The sequence below is a fragment of the Callorhinchus milii genome, unplaced genomic scaffold (assembly GCF_018977255.1).
Source record: "Callorhinchus milii isolate IMCB2004 unplaced genomic scaffold, IMCB_Cmil_1.0 Scaffold1, whole genome shotgun sequence".
In the NCBI taxonomy this organism is placed as follows: Eukaryota; Metazoa; Chordata; class Chondrichthyes; order Chimaeriformes; family Callorhinchidae; genus Callorhinchus; species Callorhinchus milii.
In genome coordinates this window covers 114,511,605-114,538,010 of record NW_024704742.1, presented here as the reverse complement: position 1 = coordinate 114,538,010, position 26,406 = coordinate 114,511,605, and the positions used below count along the sequence as shown (strand labels likewise).

The following is a 26,406-nucleotide window of genomic DNA, read 5'->3' as shown; positions in this document are numbered from 1 at the left end:
TGTCTGTTCGCCAAGAATGCAATAATCGATTAACGTAGAGACATGATTTATACCTCATCGGAAAGGTCTTGCATGGGGAAGTGTCATGGACATATTTGGGGAGTGGGGTGGGGGGTGATCTCCTATCGTTGATGAGCTATATTAAAAAATGCTTTAATTAAGCCCCAAAATATGAGGTATGCATGGTATTCTGCAACAAAATAGCAACAGAAGAAATCACACACTCTTCTAGAGAGATATATCTATATTAATAAAGACAAAATGTCTGTCTGTGTGTCTGTCTATCCGTCAATAACGTAATAACTGATTACCGTAGAGAAATGATTTATACCTCATCGGAAACGTCTTGCATGGGGGAGTGTCATGGGCATATTTTGGGGGGAGGATCTCCTATTGTTGATGAGCTTAGACCTAAGCAAGCTCATCACACATGTATGGCAGTTTTGCTTAAGGTGTACACAGTTTTTATGGCATGTTAAATGGTTTGTGAGTGGTATCACTGAAATCTACATTCCTTATTGGATCCTTCTTTTTGCAAGCGTAGCTGCAACGGGTACAGCTAGTTGCTTATAACATAAAATTTCTTCTACCACTTTGCCCTCCACCTTCTACCCCACAAAAAACATCATATAAAGCACCACCACAAACCACTCATAAAGTCCTATGGAAGAGAGTTTGAAGCAGGAAGATTTCAAAGGTGTAGCATTTCAGATGATTTCATAAACCACCAAAAGTGAAGCTCCAACAGTTCAACCCCTTGATGTGTTACTGCAGAGCAACACATTCCAGCTCTTACCTCAGCCTACACACATTACATATTCATTACCACCATTTTGATTTAGCCTGACAAGCAGAACAGAAAGTGATTTTTAAAAGATACATTTTGAAAAGCTTTTTCCTCCCCACAGAAAATGTCTTAAAATTAAATGTTGATCGATAAACAGACAACACGAATGATAAAAATGTGCTAAACCCACAAAATGACTTCTCAGTACAGTGCAGAACAATAACAGGTTTAGTTTTCAAATCCATTACTCAAATTTGCTATTTAGTAAACTGTGTAGAGCTCCTATGTTATTTATAACTAATAGACTGCTCTAATACACTCCATACCATGATATGTAAATGCTGGAAAGATAAATTGTGGAGAATTGCATAAAGCTAGACATAACTAAGTATAGTAAATGAAACAGCATTGTGAGGGAAATATATATCCTCTAAGTGCTGTTTATTGTGAAAGCTACACATGGATGTTGAATCTTACACACATTAATCTTTAACAGGATTCACTGTTAGTTGTTTATTTTTAAATCCAGGCATTCTTTAGGGATTTATAAAGTGGGTTGAGAAGGATATCCAATGGTAGTCAGGACTTTGAGCACACATAGTCCAGACTGACACTGCTGGGGAGAGTGCTGTGTTGGCAGAGGCATTGCTGGAGGTACTATTAATCAGATGAAATGTTAATACAAAGTCCCATCTGCCTGTTTAGGTGGATGTTAAAGATTCCATGGCACTACCTGAAAAGAGAGGGAGTTTCTCCAGGTGATGTAGCCAACAATCCCCCAAATAAAATTGTCCATTCACTTCATAGTTGTTTTTAATGGGACTTTGTTATGCGCAAATTACCTGCCACGTTGACCCACCAATACAGTCACTACAGTTTGCAGCAAATCCTGTGAAAGGTTTTGAGATGTGACAATGTGATAAGGCATTTTATCAGATTCAAGGATTATTAATTAGATATTACAAGAAAAAAGATGACCTCTTCCTGAGACAAAAAGTCTTTTTGAGAAAATGTTTCATTTCCTGTCATCTAATTAATGTATTTCTGCTGAAAGTTGAAAGAAAACTTAATGATGAATTTTAGCTCAAGGCACGGAAAATAACGTCAGTGTACTCCAGTCAGCCCACAGAGACCCTCAGCCTACTACAGCCTCATCTAAATAGCATTCCTCAGAACTGAAGCTTTTATGCTAAATTAGTTTTTTGAGCTATTGTATCAGGTGTTGAAAATTATTTTCTTCGTTTCATGCAATTTGTGGCTGGACAACTAAACAGACACACCATTCCTCATGGGCTTCATCTTAAGACCACTGTCTTAAAAATGAAGGCCGTGTAGAATTTTGGAAAATTCTTAAAATATCCATCTCAATTTCAAAGCCAGTATTCAGTATTTTTTTAAAGAACTTCAGAAATGCAGCTTTCAAATTCAACTAAATTTAAGACCTTTAAAACAGCTGTATGATTTTAAATTTAAAGTTAATGGTTTTATGGGTGACAATATGATAAAATAATAATAATAATCCTTGCATTTGATATAGCGCCTTATCACTTCTTTTGGGCGGAGAAATTACAAGGCAGAAGGAGTCCATTCGGCCCCTCGAATCTGCACCGGTTCTCAGAGCAAGCTATTCTTTCAATCCCACTGCCCTGCCCTGTCCCCATAACCCATACGTGCTTCTAACTTTGATATAACTGTTTAGTTCTCTCTTGAAACCCACAAGTCTCTACCACCTTACTTGGGAGGGCATTGTAAATCCCAATAAATCTATGTGAAAACATTTCTCCAAAGTCATTTCACTTTTCTTTTGTTTATATTTTAGCTTCTAATTCCTTAGCACTGGGGCATTAACCTATATTTCTTTGGCTCCACCAGAAGCACTGTATATAGTCTGGTCATGTTATTATAATGAAGCATACTGGCATTGGAGAATATATAGAACACAATTAAACTGATACCAGTCAATACTGATACAGGTCAAGCATATGAGTTACAAGGAGAGGCTATGAAAATTGTTTTTTTACACTGAAGAAAAGACAACTCAGGAGAAATATTATCAAAGTTTTTACAATTTAAAAACAACAACTTGCATGCATATAGTGTCCTTCTCGGGTAGATTCTCGGAATGCTGAAAATAGTGCAGTTTGACACCAAGCAGAGAGAAAGGTGAAGTGACCGTAGGGATTTCATTTGTGAACTGAAGCAAAATGAACTGAACACATAGCAGGACTAGTATAACCTAAAACATTATAACAGGACATACACCCAAGGTGAGAAGAGGAACGGTGAACAGACAACTCAGGTTTGGCTACTGTATTTTACACACAGTAATGAATTTACAGAACACCCTACCCAGAGACACAGGTCCGGGCAAATAATGGGGTCCTTTATGTATCATGTGTAAACCATGTGTAAAGGATTTGGTCACTGGGAATTACAGGAGCACTTAATGTAAATGGACAGTGAGAATTTATTATATAATTAATCACCAATCTATTTCATTGTTTGCTAATTATATAATCACAGGGACCTCTTATTCTGTTTACTCATGACACATAATAAACACGTGTTTACATACGGTTCACATATTTGATATACTAGATAATTAAAAATAATAATCTTTGCATTTGATATCAATCTTTCACATTGGGAGGACATCTCAAAGTGCTTCACAATATGTAATGTAAAGTATAATAACTATTTTGTGGGCAAGTCAATGGCTATTAAAAATCCACGAACTGATCAGTTAATTTTATTTGGAGGATTATTGCCCAGGACATCATGAAAAACTCAAATAGTGCCATGGGATCTTTAACATGCATCTGAACAGGCAGACGGGATCTCGGTTTAATGTTTCTTCTGGATGGAACCTCCGACAATGTGACACACCCCCAGCATTGAATTGGAGTGTCACCTTTGACTACATGAGTTTAAGTCCTAACTTGACATAACCTAATGACTTAGAGACGTGAGTGCTACCAAGTGGGTGAGGCTGCCCCAATAGACCAAAGTTAAGGGTAAATGAAACACACTAATGCATAATTCCTTGCATGGAAATAGCTTAGATGCAAATTGTAAGCATATGCAGATATAACCGAGAGAAAAAAAAACTAATTTGAGACGACATTAGGAACTAACACAATAAGTTATTCTAAGGTTAATTCTGCTTCTAGTTATGTCTGTCACCCTGAAAACTTACAATAATATAATGATACTAACATATCTTGACAAGAGAATAGCAGGGCTGTGATTCTAACTCATTATTTTTGGCAGGGTTGGCTTACCCACAAAAACTGTTAAGCTGGGAGGTGTATGAGCTAATTCAAAATGTTTCTAGCAAGTTTAGAATCAATGCTGCACCAACTTTTTTGGAACCAAAAGAATGGCGCACCTCAATATATCATTCCCACCACCTCTTCAGGACTAACCCACACATACTCATTACCTGCTGGAAGCTCTAGGGGGTTCAACATCTGCTTTTTGCTTCTTGTGGACCTGGCGTCTCCCACTCCAGTCTGATCAGTTTGCATAACCAGAGCATCAATTCCATCATTGGAATCTTGATTGTGCTCAAACCCACTACTTGCAGGCGTTTTAGCTTTCCTTTGGTGTACACTTCAAACCCGAGGATGTACAGTCTATTCAATCTCCTGCTAGTTGTTACATATTGGGTGTATTTTACTGATGGGGTGCCAGATGTCTTCGCTCATATGGATCACAAGCTGTGTAACACAGCCCAGACCTCACCCAACATCTGCACATACACATATCTTCCAACAGCTTTCTCTTGATAGTCAGAAGTGAATACCCTGGCAAAATTTCTCCTCACTTACGCAGGGAAACTGAGGCCAACTGTAGCACCCCAACCCCAACGTCTGCTGAACTTCTGGCTGAAATCAGCCAACTCAGCACAGAGCAAGATTCAATTCAGCAAGTATGATCCAGATGGCCTTGTGCTACACTGACTATTAAAAGTTGATGGCAATGAGCCTTAACCACCTATAGGTGTCAATCAAGATTTGGTAATAAACCAAGTTGCTAATAATACCCACTATGTTATTGGGGGAGCTAACAGTGCATGTGTTTTAAATTACCTGGGCCAATTCATAATTTCTCTGTGGCCAAAAGAATATTTGTTTGTAGCTGGCTCTCCTGAACATATAAAATGTGTTAGAAACAGATCTGTTTACATTCACAATAACCACCGTGGATATTCCCTCCTCATACTTTCAGGTGGCGATAAAAAGCGCAGTCAATATTTACACTAGGTGCTTATACCTCAGATCCCAAAAGCTGCTCCTGATAATTATTACATTTACAAAATAATTTAAATCTTAACATTCATTACTTCTCATCTCTATTTCAATCTTTTATATTTATGGTTACTTTATTTACACTGAATGTTATCTATTACTGAAAAGTCAACGGCAAACATTTACTCTTCCACATTTGCCGAGGTATTAGTCCCGACCAAACTCAATCACACTTTGGATTAATGCCACATACTATGGCTTTGGTCAGCAATTTAGCTCACCATCTCAAAAGCATTGCAACATAAAGATCAATTGATCCATTGGATCTCATACTTCCAGGTAGCAGCATTAAGCTGTTTCTTAAATAAGTCCAGGGCTCTGGCCACAACCATTGTTGGTAAACCATTCCAGTTGCTGTTTACTTTTAATCTGAAGAAATACTTGGGCCTCTGTTTTAACCCTGAACCTGACCTCCATACAATACAAATGTAAATCGCACCTTTCCCTTCAAGAGGACATCCCGAGATGTTTGGCAGTCCAGGGTTTGCACCTGAGCTGGGGTTGGGGGCTGAGTGAGGAGGGGGAAAAGATGGCCAAAAGCACAGTCAAAAAGGGAGATCTTGAGGCAGACCTTGAAGGAAGGAAGGAAGGAAGGAAAGGAGCAAGTTGAAGGAATTCCTAGATGGAGTTCCAGGAATGACAGTAGATACGTTGAAAGCCCAACAGCTGCTGGTGAGACAGGTGGGGTGGGGGATGTGAAGCAGGTTGAGAGGGCATCTGATCTCCCTTATGTCATGGCAACCAGAGCTGTCTGCTGTACTCTAGGAGCTGCCTAACAAGAGCACTGTTCATATTGGGAATTACTTACTGGTTCATTAATAATAATAATCCTTGCATTTGATATAGTGGCTTATCATATCATTGAGACTTCTCAAAGCACTTCACAGAATATACTAGAAAGTGAATTCACTGTATTTTGTAGGCGAAACATTAGCACAAGTTAGGGAACCATTTAGAAATATTTGACCTAATAAAAGGGAACCATGGTACAAACGTGTTCGAACTCTAATTTTCTAAACCATTGCATTAAATCCACACCCTAACATTGCAAGCTGCTCGAATCAACAAGACCATTGAGAAAACCCAAAGCATAATCCATGTACCTCCCTACAGGGGAAGAAATGGTGATATTTATGATTCTCTATATTATTAGGAGAAAATCTTCCCAGTGGCAGATTAAAATAAATGTTTGACATGAAAAGAATAAATCATAGAATCTTAGAATCATAGAATGTTACGGCACAGAAGGAGACCATTCGGCCCATCGAGTCTGTGCCGGCTCTTTGACAGAGCAACTGACTTTTATTAACCCCACTCACCAGCTTTCTCCCCATAACCCTGCAAACCTGTCTTCTCCAGATACCTATCCAGTTCTGTCTTAAAAGCTGTTATCGAATCGGACTTCACTACCCTTTCGGGCAAATCATTCCAAATTCTAACAACTCACTGAGTGAAAACATTTCTTCTAACCTTCCCTCTGCATCTTTTGGTAGATATCTTAAGACTGTGACCACGAGTCACAGACACACCTACCAGCGGAACAGCTTTTCCCTATCTAGCCTGTCGAAACCTTTCATGATCTTGAAGCCCTCTATCAGGTCGTGCATAATTTAATTGAGTCACAAATACAGTTAATTGTGGGCTGCACTGCATGAGTGATAACAAAAATAGGAAGAATAAAATGTACTATGGAAACGACAGGCTAATGTGGGGTGTGGAAAATCAGCCTATCTATCCACGAGAAGGGCCATGGTCACTTTCTTTCCCAGTCTAGTCACTGCCTTATGAAGCAGTTTGAGGGAGGATAAAAAATATTTTCTGAATCTCAAGACCATGGCCACTAAAAAAAAGTCTGACAAGTGTTACACTCTGCTTTCTAAGTCATATTCCTTCTGCTGTAAAATGTGAATATTATACATTAAATTTCCCAACTCTGGTTTCTAAGACAAGATATCAGACTGTAGGCTCAAGGAATACACAGCAGGAGCTTTTCATATTGGCACAGTTTCAAGATGGCAGGAGAGACATAGTGACAAACCTTACTCTTCGTTTTTTTGTTTAAGAAATATGTTTACAATGAATAAAAAACACACCCCAGGCACCACTGTTAACAGAATTCATAGAGTATGATTTGGGCAGAATAGCTGCTTGAAGATTGACCCAGGACCAGTAAATAAAACATAATATTACAGAAATCCTTCAAAACAATATCACATACCATGACAACACTCCCAAGACAAAGTTAATATGAACTGAAACTAGTAGATATAGTATTACATTTTCAGGAATATTACACAAAATTGCTATTAGCTCTGAAATTCAAATTAGCATTTATCTCTGGTGGGGATGTTTAACAGTTAAAGTTCAGTGTTGCGCTTTCAGCCACTGTGCCCTGAAATTCTAGAATACTCTTCCTCTATTTGTCCGCCTTGCTCCTTCCCCATCTTCAGGTCACGCCTGAAGCTCTTCCTCTTTCACTGTGCCTACGGTCATCTCCCCTCCCCCCCCCCCCCCCCCCGGCTTGGAGTTGTGCTCTACTTCTGTCAAACGCTCTGGGACACTACCCTGCATGAGGGGCATTGTACAAATGCAAGTTGTTGTTGCACTATTTAAAAAATAATTTAATTTAACATTTTAATGTAAAAACAATTCAAATTATTGTGTTAAGATCACTTGAATGGAATTCATATTTATACGAAAAAGCATCAAAATACACTTATTTTTCAAGTGGTTTAATGAGCAGTTGAAATTTTGCAATCTACAGTAGTTCCCTGGAATTCTTCTTAAAAGCCTGACGATTCGTAGAATTGTGAAAGCTACAATATGTAAATATAATGAAGTCTTGACTGAGAACACTCTCTCCTGGGTTAGACAAAGATTTTATAAATCTGTGGGCAGTGCAAGTGCAGTGCAGTGCTGGCAGAGACATATTAAAAATAATTGAGGCTGGTATTCCAGTCCCTGATATCAGGTTATTCAAGAGAGAAACAGCTACAGGCCCAGGAAAAAAAAATCTGAAATATTTATAGCTTTCCACAGAAATCTACATAGTTTGCAAATGCTGAAGGACAATAAAAATGCTACAACTATTTGAAGGTGTGTATTATTCCATTTCTGAGATTAACATGATGAATGCTTAAATACAGTTCAGACCACCTAGAACTGAAATAATTAAATTAGTAATTAAAAGCAGCGTTGCATGGAAAATTGACAAGCAGGAATACCTTCCCAGTTGAATTATATTCATAAATATTATGGCAAAATATTAGACCCACTTTCAAAAGAATATATAGAATTTAATGGTACCAAAAAAAAACCTCTGCTTTCAAAACCTGCAAAATATTCAGTACTATAAATAAAAAAAATTTCCACAGTTATCGACAGTGATTTCCTGACTGTCTGCCAATTATAAAAATCTTCGCATCTAGAGCAGAAAACACCTTGACAAAAAGAAAAGACAAAGGAAATATTTTCCTCCCGTCCTGGACAATACAGGAGAATAAAAACCTAACCAGGTTTATGACCATGCATCAACCTGAGGGGTTAGCAATGTCTCCCTGGGGCTCGCTGCCTCCAAGGTGACGTGCTTGGTAACAGAATGTCGGAATCGAGTTATTGCCTCTATGGCAATCTCAGTAGTCCTCAGACAGGCGAGTTCACAGTACTCCAAAGCACTGATGATGACAGAGCAGCCAGTCTGGTTCATTGGCATGACCTGGAGGGGCAGACTACGTTCAAGGATTCTTTCCCCTCAGCTCCTGTTAACCTTGTAAGCCAAAGCCCCACTGGGTTCGGTGGTCCTAGCTGGACAAGCGGATTGGCAGATATTGCGTGCAGAGTAGCTTAGTGGTTAGAGTGCTTGCCTCGCAAGTGAGAGGACTTGGGTTTGATTCCTGGGCAAAACGTTAAGCAAGTTTCCTTACTCCACATGCCTCTGTTTACCTAGCAGTAAGTAGGAACCTGGTTGTTAGTCAATTGGCTGATTGCTTTTCCGGGGGTAATAGAAAAGAAAAAAAGAAAAAATAATAATTTGGTTATTCAATCCACGACTGTTTGCAGGAGACTACTGTGCGCAATTGGCTGCCAGATTCCAGAGGTAGAGGAAGCGCAGCAGGCCTGGAGTTAGCTCAGTGGAGGGGCGAGCAGAAGAATGGGGTAGGAGAAGATGACAGAGATGTGGAGGTTTTAGGGTTTGAAGGGATTTCCAGATAAGCATGACAACCTCGAAATTGATCCATTGGGTACAGGTAGCCAGTGGAGCCTGGTAAGGACTGGGGTGATGGGCATATGAAGTTTAATGTAGGTCAAGAAGCAAGCATCAGGAGTTTTGAATGAGTTGGAATTTGTGGACGGTGGAAGTAGGGAGACTGTTGCTCTAACTAACCTGTACTTAACACTTTATGGAATTAGGTAAGCAAGGTGCATTGCTCTCGGGAGAAGGTGCATATTGCCAGATATAGGAACATCTCCATATGTAGGTGGCATTCATACGTAGAGCTCTCAATTGGTTTTAGATACCCTTAAGCATGGTATGCGGGTATGGTTTCTGCATGCTTGGTTAATCAAAGAAAAACCTGCAGAAAGAAGGAATGGAACCAGAAAAACCTTTGGCCCACCAAGCTTGCTTCTTTCACAAACCAAACTACCCTGGAGTCCACCCATTTGCTCTGCGGGTGAAAGTTCAATCTAACTACTTCCTGGTCACCAAATATAATCAAGCTAAAACCCCAGAATATAGCTTCATCTCCACATCTCTACTTTTAAACCATTGTCAGCTTCCCACACCCCTTTTCCTGGCCCCAACAGCACCAAAATCATTATAGCCCAAGGAGTATTTGTTCATTTCAGTTTGCACTAATGCTTCTAACCTTCCGATACTGTTGCAAAACAGATAATTTTCTATTTTCTTTGAAGAAGTTAATCAACACAGTGCAAACTGATTTCTTGGGAATATGTTACATCTGCTCTTAATCCACTGGTAGTTTACAAATCTTTGGCCTCATTTTAATCTTAGTCCCCCAAAAATAGCCATTTTACATCTGCATTCATGAGGAAATAGAGGGTAAATAGGAAGAGTGGGCCTCATGTGGAGTATAAACACCGGCATGGACTAGTTGGGTCGAATGGTCTGTTTTCTGTGTTGTAACATTACAGCAACTCTACGCAACTCCAATCATATTTTTAGTTAAAACAGGTTCAACTCCAAAAGGGTCTACTCAGAACTAAGAGCTCAAACACCCAGCTTCATATTTGTTCCTCTTCACTCCTCTCCAATGCATCAATATCTTTTTGAAGGTAGGATGCCCCAAACTGCAGGCATCATGTCAACACCATGATCAATTCAAAGCTAGAATAACCCATTTTGACATTGAACAAAATACTCTTGAGATCCAAACTGGAATTTGATAAACTGTGTTGATAACATTGTCCATAACCCTTCAGTGTATGATCAATAATCATATCCAAATATTTTGCGTTTTCCATTTCTACTAACCAACTCTTCCATTTCTTCATGCGTAGATACTTCTCATTTGATTACAACTGGAAAGCGTTACAGATAACAGCATGGAACAGATTTATAATGGTTACAAACTGGATAGCCCAATAATGATACTGGTTTGATGCTAAATACATTTTTGACCAGGGGGTTTACACTGGATTTATTGTCCAAATCCAATTGCTTCAGTCATTACTAATACTGTGTCATCGCTTTTCAGAAATAGTTGAAGTATATTTTTAGCATTTTTATTCTTTTTTATATTTTATTAGCAGTTTTTGCAGTTTATCATGTTATTATATTTTATCACTTGCTGAATTCGAACAACTTAAGTTTAATTATGAAGTGGTCATGGCTATGAAAACAGCAACATGTTGTTGAAAACAAAACAGACTTTACATATAAACTTTACATATATTTACTTCTCAAAACAAATCAAAGATTATTTTACTTAAAGATAAGTGGATCACTGACTAAACCTTGGCTAAATCAGAGGATTTCCACTGCTCACATATTATATTTTTTCCCACTCTCATACTTTTCTTTCGTTTACAGCTTTCAAATGTTGTAATTTCCTTTTATTTCTCTAAAGATGCAAATTTATGGTGCCCAAGCCAATATTGTTTCCTCGCCCAAATTTACCCACTAAAATCTTATTTTAATTGGCTACAATCTTATTATTGTTTCTGTGACATTACTGGCATAGATTGATTGCTGTGACTGCCTGCATAACTGCACAGTGAACTAACTTTGTCAAACACTTTATGATGTTTAGACATACAAGGCAAAAATCTAATTATTACTCTATTACTTTCTCTTTGGATGCTGATCTACCTACCATGGAAACAACTTTCTGAGCTGATTTCACTTTGTGTGCCAGGATATAGAAATATTGAGGGTGTCCTTAATATATTTTCAGGACACCATGAGCATTGTTCTTTTTCTTCACTGCACTGTGCAACAGAGCATCACAATTCAACCAATTTACTCTGAACCCAAATAGCAACCAAATAGCTAGTTCCTGAAGTCTTCATTAGCTCACACAATTAGTAGCATGAATTTGATCCCATCTTGTAAATAGACACAGCTGTAGATTAAGTGACCAAATTTTATTTTTTTGGAGGGATTATTANCCCCTGGAAAAGTGATCCGCCAATCGACTAACAACTGGATTCCTACTTACTGCTGGGTAAACAGAGGAGTGTGGAGTAAGGAAACTTGCGCAATGTTTCGCTGTGCCCGGGAATCAAACCCAGATCCTCTCGCTTGTGAGGCGAGTGCTAGAACCACTAAGCTACAGGATTCTGTGTTGGGGGCAGTGTAAAAAACATTGTAAATGATGTACATTTACAATGTTTTTTACCCCCATTATAAGGTACATAGTTAAAGTCATCAGCATATTGCACAGGCATTGCATGTCCCTCAATATTTGTTGATTTCCAACATAGATTTGGAAACATCTGTTGAGCTATACTGAAATGGCTTGTGCAGCAGAGTAACTGGTTACTCAGTCAGGACTTGATAATTCCAAGAACAGGGTCAGCAGCTTCTCTGAGCTGAAGCTTTTGATGTGATGTTGCATTTTTTGTGGCTAACCTTACTCCAACCTCTGATCTTGGATCAATTCAACAAAGTCAAACATTTCTTCATTTTCTAGAATAATTACTTTTTTTTCCATCTCAAGAGAAGGGACAATAGGATTGGGCCCAATGTTGCAAACACATTTGTCCATATTTAGGCACAATAAACGTCTAAGTAAATTATATTATATTCCCTAGAACTGAGCAGTTAAGGGATGATCTGAATGAGATGTTTAAAATTAATAAGTTAATTGACAAGCTAGACAAGGGGATGAGTCTTCCCTCTGGTAGATTGTCCAAAACATGGGGATATAATCTTAAAATTACAGCTAAGCCGATTACAAAAGAAATCAGAAGACATTCCTTCACCAAAAGGATTGTGAGAATGTGGAATGCATCATCCCAGAAGACTGTAGAAGCAGAATTGAGTTGCACAATAATGAGATAGGTAAGATACTTGTAAGTGTTCAATCTGTCTCAGTGGATAGAATTCTTGCCTCTGAGACAGAAGGTCAGGGTTCAAGCCCCATGTTGCGAGCAACAGGCTGAAGGGAGCTGTCATTCAGATGAGACGTTAAACTCATATGGATGTTAACAATCCCGTGGTTAATTTTGAAAGGAGAAGAGAGTTCCTCCCATTGTCCTGTCCAATAATCTCCCAGATAAAATTGGTCATGTTCTTCATGGCTTTTATTATCATGTTGTGTGCACATATTGGCTGCTGCATTTGCCGAGAAAATACACCGTCACTACACTTTACAGTAAATCCTCTGAAGTGCTCAGGTACGTCCTCCTGACAATATAGTAAAGTAGGCACTATTTCAAATGCAATGATCATTATTATCATTACTTGTGACATTATGAATAATGAGAAATAAACAAAAAAGCAGCAAAATGGGAATAAACCACCTGCTATGCTTCCATAAAATGTTGGAACAGGCTTGATGGTCTTCTCCTGTTCCTTTGTGTCTACATTCCATAATCCCACCCTGTCTGAGAGTCAAGCAGTTTGAAGCAGCGCTTGCTTTTGGAATATGGTTTCCCTATGCTTTGGTAAGCAGTTCTCTTTGATAAGCAGTTCTCTCCTTTCTACCAAAAGATCTTCACTTTTTGGAAATACTGTCTCTCATCTTTTCCTTGCATTAAACCAGTGGCACCTAACTAGCTGTTTAGTAAGCACTGTTAACTCTCCAGCTCTAATATTACTCACTTGGTCTGAACTCAAAATAATATGGATATTTTCAATGGTCGATGAGCTGTCAGTTCAAGTAAACTGTTTGATTGATATTGTTGAATTGATATAATGACGCAGCCAAATCTGGATATCAAAAAACAACTACTTTGGCACAGACCAAGTAGCGGTCAGAAATGCCATTTACTTCTTTGCCATGAGATTGGAGAGTCGGTTGCCGTTACATCTAAGCAATCATAACTCTAGCTATAGAGCGAAGCTGCTAGGTGTAACCTTTAGCAAGTGCAAAGCACTGCACAGCTATAATGGTCTTCCAATATCTAGTTATTCCTTATATTGGCAAATAAAATAATTTATAAGATTGAATGATGTCAAAAGTATTCAATAAGGAAATAAAAACAAATTAGATATACCTGGTAAGCCAGTGCCAAAAGAATCATCCTTTGCTTGAGAAAAACTTCTGTCCAAAGGACTTAAAGTTATTTAATTCCAGATTTGGCTTCAGGAGGTTGGCAATCCATGCTTGGAATACAAGGCCACTCACCACCTATCATGGTACTGCCAAAATAGATGATACCCAGGACTGGATACAGCCTGATTCACTATCTGCTCTCTTAAGACTCATTCAGACACAGATAGCATGTCAGCATTATCAGAAGCTGTAACACCAGCAAGAGATGACAGGCTGGCCCAAAGGCCAAGCACATTTGTAAAATGTAATGTAAATTTATGATCCGTGTGCCTCCTGGCTCTCTCTGTGGGACACGGTGAGATGACTGGCATAGATAACCGTAATAAGACAAGAGAAATGAGGGAATCAGTTGGACAAAGCAAGACAATCCAATCTCTTAGTAAGGCATATCTATTCACTGTTGGATAAGCAAGCATACAATGTCTGCATATTTTCGGTACTCCACTGGAAGTGCTGAATAATTGCTAAACTCATGGATTGGAGGATGTGAAGAAAAAACAAATTTCTGTTAAATGATAAATCAAAGTATGGGCAAATATTTTGCCAAGTAAAGTCTGCTTACCATAAAATGCAGAGAGGGAGGGAGGGAAGGAGAGAGGGAGGGAGAAAATATACACAAAATATACAGTCAATTCACTTCACAGTATATTTTGCAAAGCGCTTTGAGTCCGCTTGATCACATCATGCGCAGACATGCGGTCAACTTCCACGTGTATGCGGATAACACCCAACTCTTCCTCTTGGATATCAAGTCCTCTATGAGAGCTAACTTTCTCCTGTTCAATGTCAACAAGACCGAGACCCTCCTGTTTGGCTCCCGCATTGCCTCCATACCTCGGGCGCTGATAGCATCACCCTTAATGGGTGCACTCTACACGTCACGGAGCCAATACGGAACCTCGGTGTCCTGTTCGACCCTCAACTGTCCTTCATATCCCACATCCATGCCATTACCCGCTCCGCCTTTCCCACCTCTGCAACATTGCTTCGCCACTGTCTCACAACACAGAGTGTCAAGGCCCTTATCCATGTGTTCATCACATCCAGACTCGATTATGCAAACTCCCTGCTTGTCGGCCTCCCCAACTCCTTCCTCCACAGGCCACAGATCATCCAGAACTCTGCAGCCTATGTCCTCTCCCACACCAGCCTCTGTGACCGTATCAAAGCTATCCTCAGCCTAGTCCACTAGCTCCCCATCACTCAGAGGATACAGTTCAAGAATCTGGTCCTCACCTTCAAAGCCCTCCATGGCCTTGCTCCTCCCTACCTCTGTGACCTTCTAACCCCTTACCAACCTGTCCGTTTCTTCTGCTCAGTGGGCTCTGACCTAATTCACATCCCCTGCCTTGCCCGCACCACCATTGGCAGTCGGGCCTTCAGTCTCTCTGCCCCCACCTCTGGAACTTCATCTCACAGTCCCTCTGCCTTGCCCCCTCCCTTGCCTCCTTCAAAACCTGTCCCAAGACCCTCCTCTTTAACTGTACCTTCAGTCACCCTCCTACTCCTACCCCCCCCACTGCCCTCCACCCCTTCTGATCCCAACCATCAGCTCAGGTGCAGATCCATGATTGCCCAGCTCTTTGGAAAGTCCTCTTGATGTGAAAGGCGCTATATAATGTAATTTGTTGTTGTTGTTGAGATGTCTAGAAGATGTGATAAGGCACTATATCAAATGCAAGAATTATACATATATTATATAAATTCTTCACCTTTAAAAAACTTTTCTGACTGAAGTGATCCTCCATTTAATTCAGTGACACCAGTTTCATGACATCCATTACTAAGAAGTGAGTTACTAAGAAGGCTCTGCTGAGCCTTTCCTCTTAAAAAGCCTGATATCATTCTGATATTCGGACTATATTAGCAATTTTTGCCGCTATGCTTTTTGTTTCTATCAGATGATTACTGGTGCAGAAATTAAACTTTTCAAACAGCCGACTGTCAGTGAGGTCAGGCTTCAAGCAGGAAAGCTCAGCAGGTTCCTTCCCCACAAGTTGGTTGCATTGAGTACCATTTCTAAGCTCAGGGCAAATTTCATACCTCTGGGAACAGTGCAACATCAGAAAATGGCGTACGCAGCTGTCATGAATTATCAGTCACTTGGAAACTTTTCATGACATTCAAAGAAAATCAAAACCAGGAGTTGGCAACAACAGGATACAGAGGATGAACTGAATCAAATTTAGCTGCTGCAGTTGCCTCCATTGCTGCATTCACTTCATTTCTAATTAATCTCATTCCGTAGTATGCTTCAAGACATTTATTTTAGGTGAAAGGCGCCAATCACTCACAAAATACACAGTCAATCCCCTTTACAGTATATCCTATGAAACGCTTTGCAATGTCTCACTGTGTAATAAGGCGCTCTATCAAATCCAAGGATTATATATGTTAGTTGTTGTAATCTATCAAAAATGGTGAATAGGAAGGAGTACTTACAGGAACCTGAAATCTCCAATTGACCAACTAACAGGCAAGATTGTTGCAAAAAATGGAACAGAACAGATATAATAATAAATAATATTTACGTTTGATATAGCGCCTTGCAAGTCAGGAGGGCATCTCAAAGCAGTTCACAAGATATACTGTGATATAAAGTGGAATGAAAGCATATTTTGTGAAGAATCTATTTGAAGTAGATCCTATACATAACTGAATGGGACAGTCACTGAATGCATATGATCAAAATTCCTTCAAGTGTTCCTCGGTGACTTTCGCTTTCAAGATATTCATAGATTCATAGAATGTTATGGCACAGAAGGAGGCCATTCGGCCCATCGAGTCTGTGCCGGCTCTTTGACAGAGCAAGTCACTTTCACTAACCCCAATCACCAGCTTTCTCCCCATAACCCTGCAAACCCGTCTTCCCCAGATATCTATCCAGTTCTCTCTTAAAAGCTGTTATCGAATCGGACTTCACTACCCTTTCAGGCAGATCATTCCAAATTCGAACAACTCGCTGAGTGAAAAAAATTCTTCTAACCTCCCCTCTGCTTCTTTTGGTAGATATCTTAAGACTGTGACCACGGGTCACAGACACACCTACCAGCGGAAACAGCTTTTCCTTATCGAGCCTGTCGAAACCTTTCATGATCTTGAAGACCTCTATCAGGTCCCCACGTAATCTTCTCTGCTCTAATGGGAAAAGTCCTAACTTCTCCAGCCTGTCCTCATAGCTAAGGTTCCCCATTCCTGGTATCATTCTCGTGAATCTCCTCTGCACCCTTTCCAGTGCCTTAATGTCCTTCCTGAAGTAAGGTGCCCAGAACTGGACGCAGTACTCCAGCTGAGGCCTAACCAGTGTTTTGTATAGATTAACCATAACCTCCCTACTCTTATACTCTATGCCCCTACTAATAAAGCTCAGTACACCAAATGCCTTTTTTACTGCCTTATCTACCTGCCCCGCTACCTTTAATGATTCGCTTACTTGAACACCCAGATCTCTCTGTACGTTCACCCCCCTTAAGATTGAGCTACCAAGTCTATATTGCCTCCTATCATTTTTCCTACCTAAGTGTATCACCTCACACTTATCCACATTGAAATCCATCTGCCACATGTCAGCCCATTCCACCATTCTGTGTATGTCTGCTTGCAGTTGGTTACAGTCCTCCTCACTATTTACTACCCTACCTAACTTTGTATCATCTGCAAACTTGGAAATAGTGCTCTCTATGCCCAAGTCCAGATCATTAATATATATTAGAAAGAGCAGTGGTCCCAATACCGATCCCTGGGGGACACCGCTGCACACCTCCTTCCATTTCAAGAAACCCCCATTAACCACCACCCTCTGCTTTCTGTCACTCAGCCAGTTCTTAATCCAAACTGCCACTGTCCCCTTAATACTGTGGGCCTCTAATTTTTGTATTAATCTCTTATGCGGTACTGTGTCAAAAGCCTTTTTGAAATCCATGTAAATAACGTCCACCGCATTTCCCTCATCAACCCTCGCAGTCACCTCTTCAAAAAATTCTATTAGATTTGTTAGGCAAGATTTGCCTTTAACAAATCCATGTTGGCTGTCTCTAATTACCTTATGTTCCTCTAAGTAGAGATTTATTCTGTCCCGGATTATGGTCTCCAGTAGTTTTCCTATTACTGAAGTTAGACTGACTGGCCTGTAATTTCCGGGTTTGTCTTTCTGCCCCTTTTTGTAGAGGGGGGTAACATTAGCCACTCTCCAGTCTCTTAACACCACTCCTGTGCCCAATGAAGATTGAAATATAATGGCCAAAGCCTCCGCTATTTGAACCCATATCTCCCACAGCAACCTTGGGTGAAACCCATCTGGTCCTGGTGACTCATCAATTTTGAGCCCAGTCAATCTTTTCAGAACTTCCTCTCTGTCTATAGTAATCTGTATATATTTTAAAATTCTGGCATTTGATATAGCTCCCTTTCATATCATCAAGACACTTCAAAATCCTTCACAGGATTTGCTGTGAAGTGGCGTGACTGTGTATTTGTTGGCAAATGCAGCAGTCAATTTCCGCACAGCAAAGTTCCACAATCAGCCATGAATTGTATGATTAATTGTATCTGACGGATTTTTGGAAGAAACTCCCGTAAATAAAATGTCAAATAATCTGGATCTATTTGGAGACTGATGATTAAAAAAGCAATAAGTGGCTTCAACTAATGACATTCAGTTAAATAAAGTATGTAATGATGAATGAAACTACCTGTTAGAAAGTATACAATAGAATTCTCTTTATAGGAACAACCACACGGCAGGCAAAAATCTTCTCGCACTCATTAATTTTATTGAGGACACACTATGTAATTGATACCTGAGCAAATATTCCTTTATATGTATACCAGCCTTAAAAAGGGCATCCACTGACATGTTTCAATTATGACTCCAATTCTCAGTTCTACTAAGGATGCTTAAATATTGACTGGACAAGGCAGCCAGCATTATACTGTGTGAATACAAGGTCTAGACAATGCTAATAGCACCAAGAATATGAATCTGTTAGGAGGCAGGGGTGGAACTGCTTACAGCAGTAATGGGGAACTTCCAATTTGGCAGAAAAACTAAGTCCTTCAATTATATGGACAAAGCTTTTTTTATGTTTATTGATGTGTTTGGTTTGTGATAGAAGTTTTTACATTTTTCATTTAGGAAGGATTTTTAAGCAACTGAATTGTAGAGCAATGCAACTTTAGTAAGAAATCTAAAGATACAGAAATACAGTTATTCTGTTGGCAACAATTAATTTTTAAAGAATGATGTCCTACAGTGGCTGAACCTTGAAGGCCCTGCTGAAAATAAAAAACAGCCGTATGTGTGGATATAAAATATACATAGACATATATATAATAACCAACACAACAAAAGTTTACCATGAGGTAACTCATCTCCTATCTATAAGCCTTCATGTATATCATACATCTGACACATGACCTACTTCACCTCACATGTTTCCAGAAGTCTCATCCTCCTCAATTTTTAACAATGAACAAATAGAGCGCTAAGTCTTATGGCTAGTTAAGACGCATCGTATTTCTGTATACAGCAGCAACTATGATAGCCCTGATTAAGAATCCAGAAACCTTGTGCTAGAAGTTAAAAAAACATTTTTCACACAAGCTCAAGTTGAAGGCCATTTAGAGGCATCATGAATTGAAGAGGAGTGAGGACAGTGGGACTAGACGAACACCTTGCTCTCAAAGCCAGAGCAGACTTTATGGGCCAATTTGCCTCATTCTGTGCTGTAAAATTCTATGATTTTTTCTTTACATTTATATAACAGGAGCATGTTTCTTGATATTTCTACAGTTTTGAATACAGTGCTAAGTTTGTTCCAGAAACAGATTATCTTTTCAGTTGTGTGCCGCATCTCTTAATAAAGTGTTTAATTTGATCATGTTTCTGGAATTCTTTTATACTTAAGGCTATAGAAGAGGTAATGGCCTCCATTTATTCCGTGTTAGTAGAGCAATTCTTCTGAATGAAGAAAACATACTGTATTTAAAAAAAACTATGTCAGTAATCATGAGTAAACCTGAATGTTTCATATGTTTTCCGAACTATGAGAGGGAAAAAACAGAACTACGCTGACAAATTCATTGTAGAATGGAGTTCATAATTCATTCACTTAGTTACAAAGTTGGCAACTTAAATATGTTGTACACAAAGCAACCTACAAATAACTTTAAACAAATTATAAATTGTTTGTCATTTATTCTCACCTCTCCCTCGGAACATGCCTCTGATTCATGACCTGGAAGACTTGGAAGGCACTGAGAGTCCTCAAAAAAGTTGTTTTTTGTTTTTCTAGACGTCAAATGAACTTTTACCATATATCCCTCATTGGGCCCCTAGAATAAATAAAATTGATGTAATTGTAATCAAATGCGTGGGACTGTTGCAAAGATTACAAGACAGATTCAGATAAAGAAGGTTCTTCAGCCTTTGATCTAAACCTTCCCGAATACCCATCCGACTCTCTTCCCATCAAAACATCAAGCTACAACTTACAGTCTATCACCATCATTTTTGATTTATTCACAGTTGAATACAGTTACACAGCAGGTTACTAAGACATTTTATGCAGTACAACTCAAGCCTCTTGAAGAAAACTACAGGTTCCAATCAATGTATTTAATACACAAAGCACCTAACCAATATCTACTTACCAGATTGAATCTTATGATTTCCCTCAAGAGGATGAACAAGTTGAAAACTAGAGGTTTTCCACTGATGTTTATACTTTGGTCACCAAATAGTGGGATTGAAAAATCACTCAAGCAGAAAACTTCAGTGGAAACGGCATCTCTTACAGAGAAAGCTTGTCAGGATGTAAACAACAACAACTTACATTTATATAGCGTTCTTCATATTGGATAGTGTTTCAGAGTAAAGTATCTCTCCTGCAGGGAGTGCTGTGCAGATATGCTGATTCATGAGAACCCCTGGTCTAACCTGAGATTATCTTGAAGCAGAAATTATACATACATTTCCCTGCTGGAGAGATGCATTTCACATTTCACAACCTGAAGCCTCTTTGTGTGCATAAATTGGCTGCTGTGTTCATGTACAAATAAATAGTCACCAGACTTTACATTGAAATCCTGCAAAGTACTTTGAAAAAGTTTGACGATATAAGGCAGATAGATGATAAATGTGTCACTAAATCAAATGCAAGAATTATTGTTGTTATTATGTCCAAAGGGCCATGCGATTAACATCCAAAATAATATTTCTGCAGCCTGTTTATATCTCAAAGCAGAAGCACAACAAGCAGCTGTGTCTTTCACTCAATGCTCTTAGCAATGCTTTGTAAGTGTAACAGTGTAATCGGATTGCCTGGCATAGGAATATTAAATGAAATGGTTCTCCTCATTTTTAAATCCATAAACACACAAGAGTACAGTACACAACAGACATTAAATCTCTGTGCCAAAATCAGCATCCCTATAAACAAATCATACTTTACATTTTAACAAAAAAAACAAGAGTTTTGCATTAACAAGAAACATATGCAAAATGGATCTGCAAAACAAGAGGCCAATACAAAAGCAAGAAGAATCAAAGAGTTACACAAAATTTGCTGAACTTTAACATTCATTTATTTTGTTGTGTCCCGTTGGTCGTATGTCAGTTTCATGAATACTATTCTTTAAACGACATCAGGTGTACTACAACAATGACAACATTTACAATTTATATAGCACCCTTCACCTGGGGTAGCATCTCAGAGCACTGAACAATGGCACAGTTTGACCTAATGTAAAACTGTCACTTGGATCAACAGAAGGCCCTGAAGAATCCTTGGTTCAATGGTTATATAATTCAACCACTGTACTTCACATCTTTGGATTGTTACCTATTTCAGACCAATCGCCCAATGTTACCAATGGGACTCACAATTCATTCAAACAAACAAGGCAAAAATAGCTGAAGCAAATCAAAACTGATGTAAATATTAATAGGCATTGCAACCGTTTCATTTTTAAAAAGAGTCCCGATGACACGTCTCACTCTTTAAATGCTCATTGACTAAGCCCTAAGGCTTCAATTAAACATTATTATTGGAGCCTGTTGGAATGGATTTTAACTGCTACTCATGAGCTAGAATTTCGAGGTTTGAGAGCCCTCAAGCAGAGTTTTGATTCTGACAGTTCAGGGAAGTGGTTTCAGGTGTGCTCTTGAGCAGCTGCCAGTCAGGTTAAGGAAGGTGGTATTCTTTGTTCTCTGGCTGAACAGGATTATGTGTATCCTCCCCGAGGATGTAGCCAACCATTACCGAGTTAGCAATTTAGTATGTGGGGCCCATCGTGGAAGCCTATCAACCCAAGATCAAAAGATCAGGACTAAACAAAAGGATGTTAAAGTTCAGCATACTTTTTGTAACTTTGTGAATTTTCTTGTACACTTTTGATCCCCTGTTGTTTTGGAGAGCCACTATATCTATTTTCTTGTAGATGTTTTCTTTTAATACAATAGCGATGGAATAAACAGAATGTATCGGTGCAGAGAATAGAGGTAAATTGTCATTTGGTATTTTTAAAGATTTTTGTGCATGTTTAGCAATCTGAATTACAAAAGAACATAATTAGAGAATGCGATTTCACTGGTGGACTTAAAAGTACTACAGAGCAGTGAAAGATACTGTAAGTTATTAAAAGTAAAAGTTTCAACCAGATATAACCGTATTATATCTTTGCAATTTATTAACACCACAAATGTTATTAAAAGCAAAATCTCTCGATTTCTGAACCAGAGTAAATCTTGAAAATATAATCAGATTCAGAAGAAATTGGATCTTTTGGGTAGCTAGCCAAATAGCTGGCAGATGTCATTCAACCTGGATACATGTAAAATATTTAACATATGAGTAGGGAACCAAAATCAGGAGTATTTCATGAATCAGTCTATGGATCACAAAAGTGATCAGAAGTTACTGTGGATGAACTGTCAATGGTTTTCAGCAGTAAAAAAGCAAATATTTTTACTCATAAGACATAGAGCATACTAACCAAAAGACTAAATTTTTTGCTTTATTTCCTCAGACCTCTACCAAATAGTTTTAGTCAATTATTCATGTATTATCATTCTTGAGAGGACACAGAGTAGAGCAACCAAGATGATGCCAGGTCTCAGGAATCTAGGTTACAAGAAATAAATGTTAAGTAAATTGGACATATTTTCTTTGGAAAAGAAGAGACTGAGAGATAACCTGATGGATAATGAAGACATTTGTGAAAGGTAAATTGTTCAATATAGTTAAGTTTTCAAACACCACAGGCTAAAAATTGAGACGTTCCTAATCTCGGCTGTAACATGAAAGCGAATCATTGAGCAGAGGCTAAAGCCTTTCCTCTAGGAGGGCACGGGAGAGAAGAGAAATCACAAATACAAGATAAAGTCACTCCCGACTGATTGCCTCGTACCCTCTGGCAACCAACCTGAAACATCTAAATCATTTAGTTAACAAACTGAATGCAAGACATTGGAAAAGAAGGGAAAAACAAAATTTATATATATTTAAAGGCTTCAAATTATAGGACTCCTTCAATTTAGCTGAAATAGTGAATGTTTGTATACCTGTTTCCTCCATTGCCAACCATCATTGATCTCCTCTGAATGTTTGATAAACAAGTCACAGAACTGCAGAAATTGCTTTTCACCGAGGCAAATATCCTCACTTTGACTGAAGTTATTTGACATCTGCAAGTACTAAAAATACAGAAATAGTAAACCCTTCATTAGTACCTTTACATTGAACCCAAATGAGAATAACTTATAAAATAACCACATTTTGAATGCTAACTATCTTTCTTAGATTTTAATGCACATGAAACATACTATTTCACTGTTATAATTATAATTTTTAATTATATTCTTGCATTGGATATCAGGTAAAATGAGAAGGCCATATGGAATCAAAATCATTCATCAATAACAACTTGCACTCATGTTGTGTCCTTCACGTCTCACAGCATTTCTCCAATAAGCGCCTTATCACATCTTCAAGACATCTCAAAGTGCTTTACAGAATATACTGTAAAGTGAATTGACTGTATATTTTGTCGGCAAAATGCGGCAGCCAATTGTGCAAAGCAGTGTCCCACAAACAATCGTGGATTCAGTGACCAATTTATTATTTACTATAATTTATTATAGATGAACAACAACAACAACTCCACTTGTATAGCACCCTCCACGCAGGGTAGCGTCTCAGAGTGCTTAACAATGGCGGAGCCTGACTCCAACTGGGGGGAGCAGGGAGGTGGCCATAACCACGGTCGAACAGGAAAGTTTTCAGGTGAGACTTGAAAGAGGGGAGAGAGGGGGCAAGGCAGAGGAATTGAGGGAGAGTGTTCCAGAGATTTGGGGCGTAGTGGCTGAAACCATGACCTCCGATGGTGGGGCGGAGGGTGTGAGGGATGAGCAGGAGGCTGGTGCCAATCAAGGGGAGGTGCCAGGGAGTGAATGGATTGGGGAGTGAGGAGGGTGGAGAGATAGGGAGGTGCCAGGGAGTGAATGGAATTGAATACGAGTGTGAGGATCTTGAAATCGATCCGTTCGATGATGGAGAGCCGGTGGAGTCTGGCCAGAACTGGTGAGATGTGTATACGGAGCTTGGTCTGGGTCAGTATGTGGGCGGCAGTGTTTTCAATGAGCTAGATCTTGTGAATGGTGGAGCTGGGGAGACCAGCGAGGAGTGTGTTGGAGTAATCCAAGTGGGAGGTGACAAATGCATGCACGAGGGTTTCAGCTGCATTTGGGGTAAGATATGTTTGCAGGCAATGTGGCGGAGGTGGAAGGCAGTCCTGGTAAGGGACCGGATGTGGGGCAGGAAGGACTGCTGGGGGTCGAACTGGACGCTTAGATTGCGCACTGGTTCGGTGAGTCTGAGGGAGAACCCAGGGAGGTTGTGGCGTTTAGATCCGCAGGAGTGAAGCCGTTGACAGGAGCCAAGAGTATGGCTTCCGTCTTGTCCATATTCAAGAAGTTTACACTCATCCAGGCCTTGATGTCTGCCAGACAAGATGATAGAACATTGGCAGACCTGGAGTCGATGCTGGAGGAGGCAAAGTAGATTTGTGTGTCATCCGCATACATGTGGAAGTTTAGCCCGTGTCTGCGGATGACTTCACCCAGCAGGAGCACATGTAGCATATAAGGAAAAGAAGCGGGCCAAGGATGGAGCCTTGTGTACCCTGCGGGCGGAGGCGGGAGGAGAAACCATTTGCTGAGATGAAATGGAGGTGATTGGTTAAATAGGACTCGAACCATATGACTGCGGTCCCACTAAGGTGGATGAGAGAGGAGAACCAATGGAGGAGGATGGTGTGGTAGACTGTCGAATGTGGCAGAGAGATCCAGAAGGATGAGGAGGCAGAGGGAGCCCTGATCACAGATAGAGAGACTGTCATTTGTGACTTTGACAAGCACTGTCTCCGTGCTGTGGGCAACAACAAGATTACATTTGTATAGTGCCTTTCACGTCGGGAGGACGTCCCAAGGCACGGGACAGAGTACAGCATTTCAGACAGGGCGAAGACCAGACTGCAGGGGCTCGAGGAGGGAGTGAAGGGAGAGTGGAGATGAAGCAGTTCCTCTGGTGATTGACTTCCTTCACTTCCCTTATTTGCAAGTGCGAAGATCTGAATGGGATTCCCTGGACTGCCTTTATATAGTTTAGACTCTAAGATGACATTTCAATGCAGTGCTGAGGGTGTTGCATTGTCTGTGTGTTGTTTTTTGGATGAGACATTAAACCAAGGTGCTGTCTGTCCATTCAGCTGGCCATTAAAAGATCTGATGGCACTGCTTGAAAAAAAAGGAAATTTCTCCTGGTCCAACAAACCCACAAAGAAAATTTGGATTATTATATTATACCTCAGAAATATCAGATTCAAAAAATTAGAAGTATCCAACTTTTGTGCAATTGCTTCATTTTCCACTTTTATTAGCTCAGACTAAGTATCTGCAGATGACAGTGAATTATCCATCTAACATGTACATTGAGCTTTCTTCATCGCTGAAGATTAGTCCAATGCAAATCTACTGCTTCACAATCAAATTAACTCAATCAAGAGATTAGGGGTGAGAGTGTGAGAGTTTGCACTGAGGTATCATCAGACTAAATAACTGCACCATTTACTGCTAATTAACCACAACTGTACAACAAATCCAAACCTGAAGAGATAATTTCCACAGTAACATTCCGTTTAGGGTCACTGGTGTTCACAATATCCAAAAACAATTTGGGAGAAGAATACTTCTTGTAATATTATAAGATTTTCTGAGGATACCAAGCTGCATGGTCAGATAAAAAACATGAGGGAGATACACACCAAAATGGCTTGAATCAATGCAGAAGACAGGGAAGAGCACCGGCAGAGAAATTTTAATGTGGACAAGTTAAACATAAAACAAGAAATAATTAGATTGTCCACAGATGGCCCAGCACAGACACCAAGGGTGAATGGCCTTCTTCTGTGCTATCAATTTCCTTGGTTGTAAAATGGGTTTATTGAATGGGTTGAGAAGGAAAATGATTTGGTGTGATTAATGATTACTCACTGAAGGTTTCTGGTAAAA

General features: G+C 39.5%; 1 protein-coding gene across 4 annotated transcripts in view; it reads right to left on the bottom strand.

Annotated features, from left to right (window-relative positions):
* Positions 1-26,406, bottom strand: part of atg10 (ATG10 autophagy related 10 homolog (S. cerevisiae)) — a 124,951-nt gene that overhangs the window by 72,572 nt on the left and 25,973 nt on the right. For all 4 annotated transcript variants that reach the window (XM_007899760.2, XM_042334550.1, XM_007899758.2 and 1 more), the window contains exons 3-4: positions 23,401-23,532; positions 20,043-20,171 (exon numbers count right to left, since the gene is read on the bottom strand). In XM_007899760.2, coding sequence (XP_007897951.1) covers positions 20,043-20,171; positions 23,401-23,523 — 252 coding nt within the window. In that variant the 5' untranslated portion in view covers positions 23,524-23,532. The remainder of the gene's footprint in view (positions 1-20,042; positions 20,172-23,400; positions 23,533-26,406) is intronic.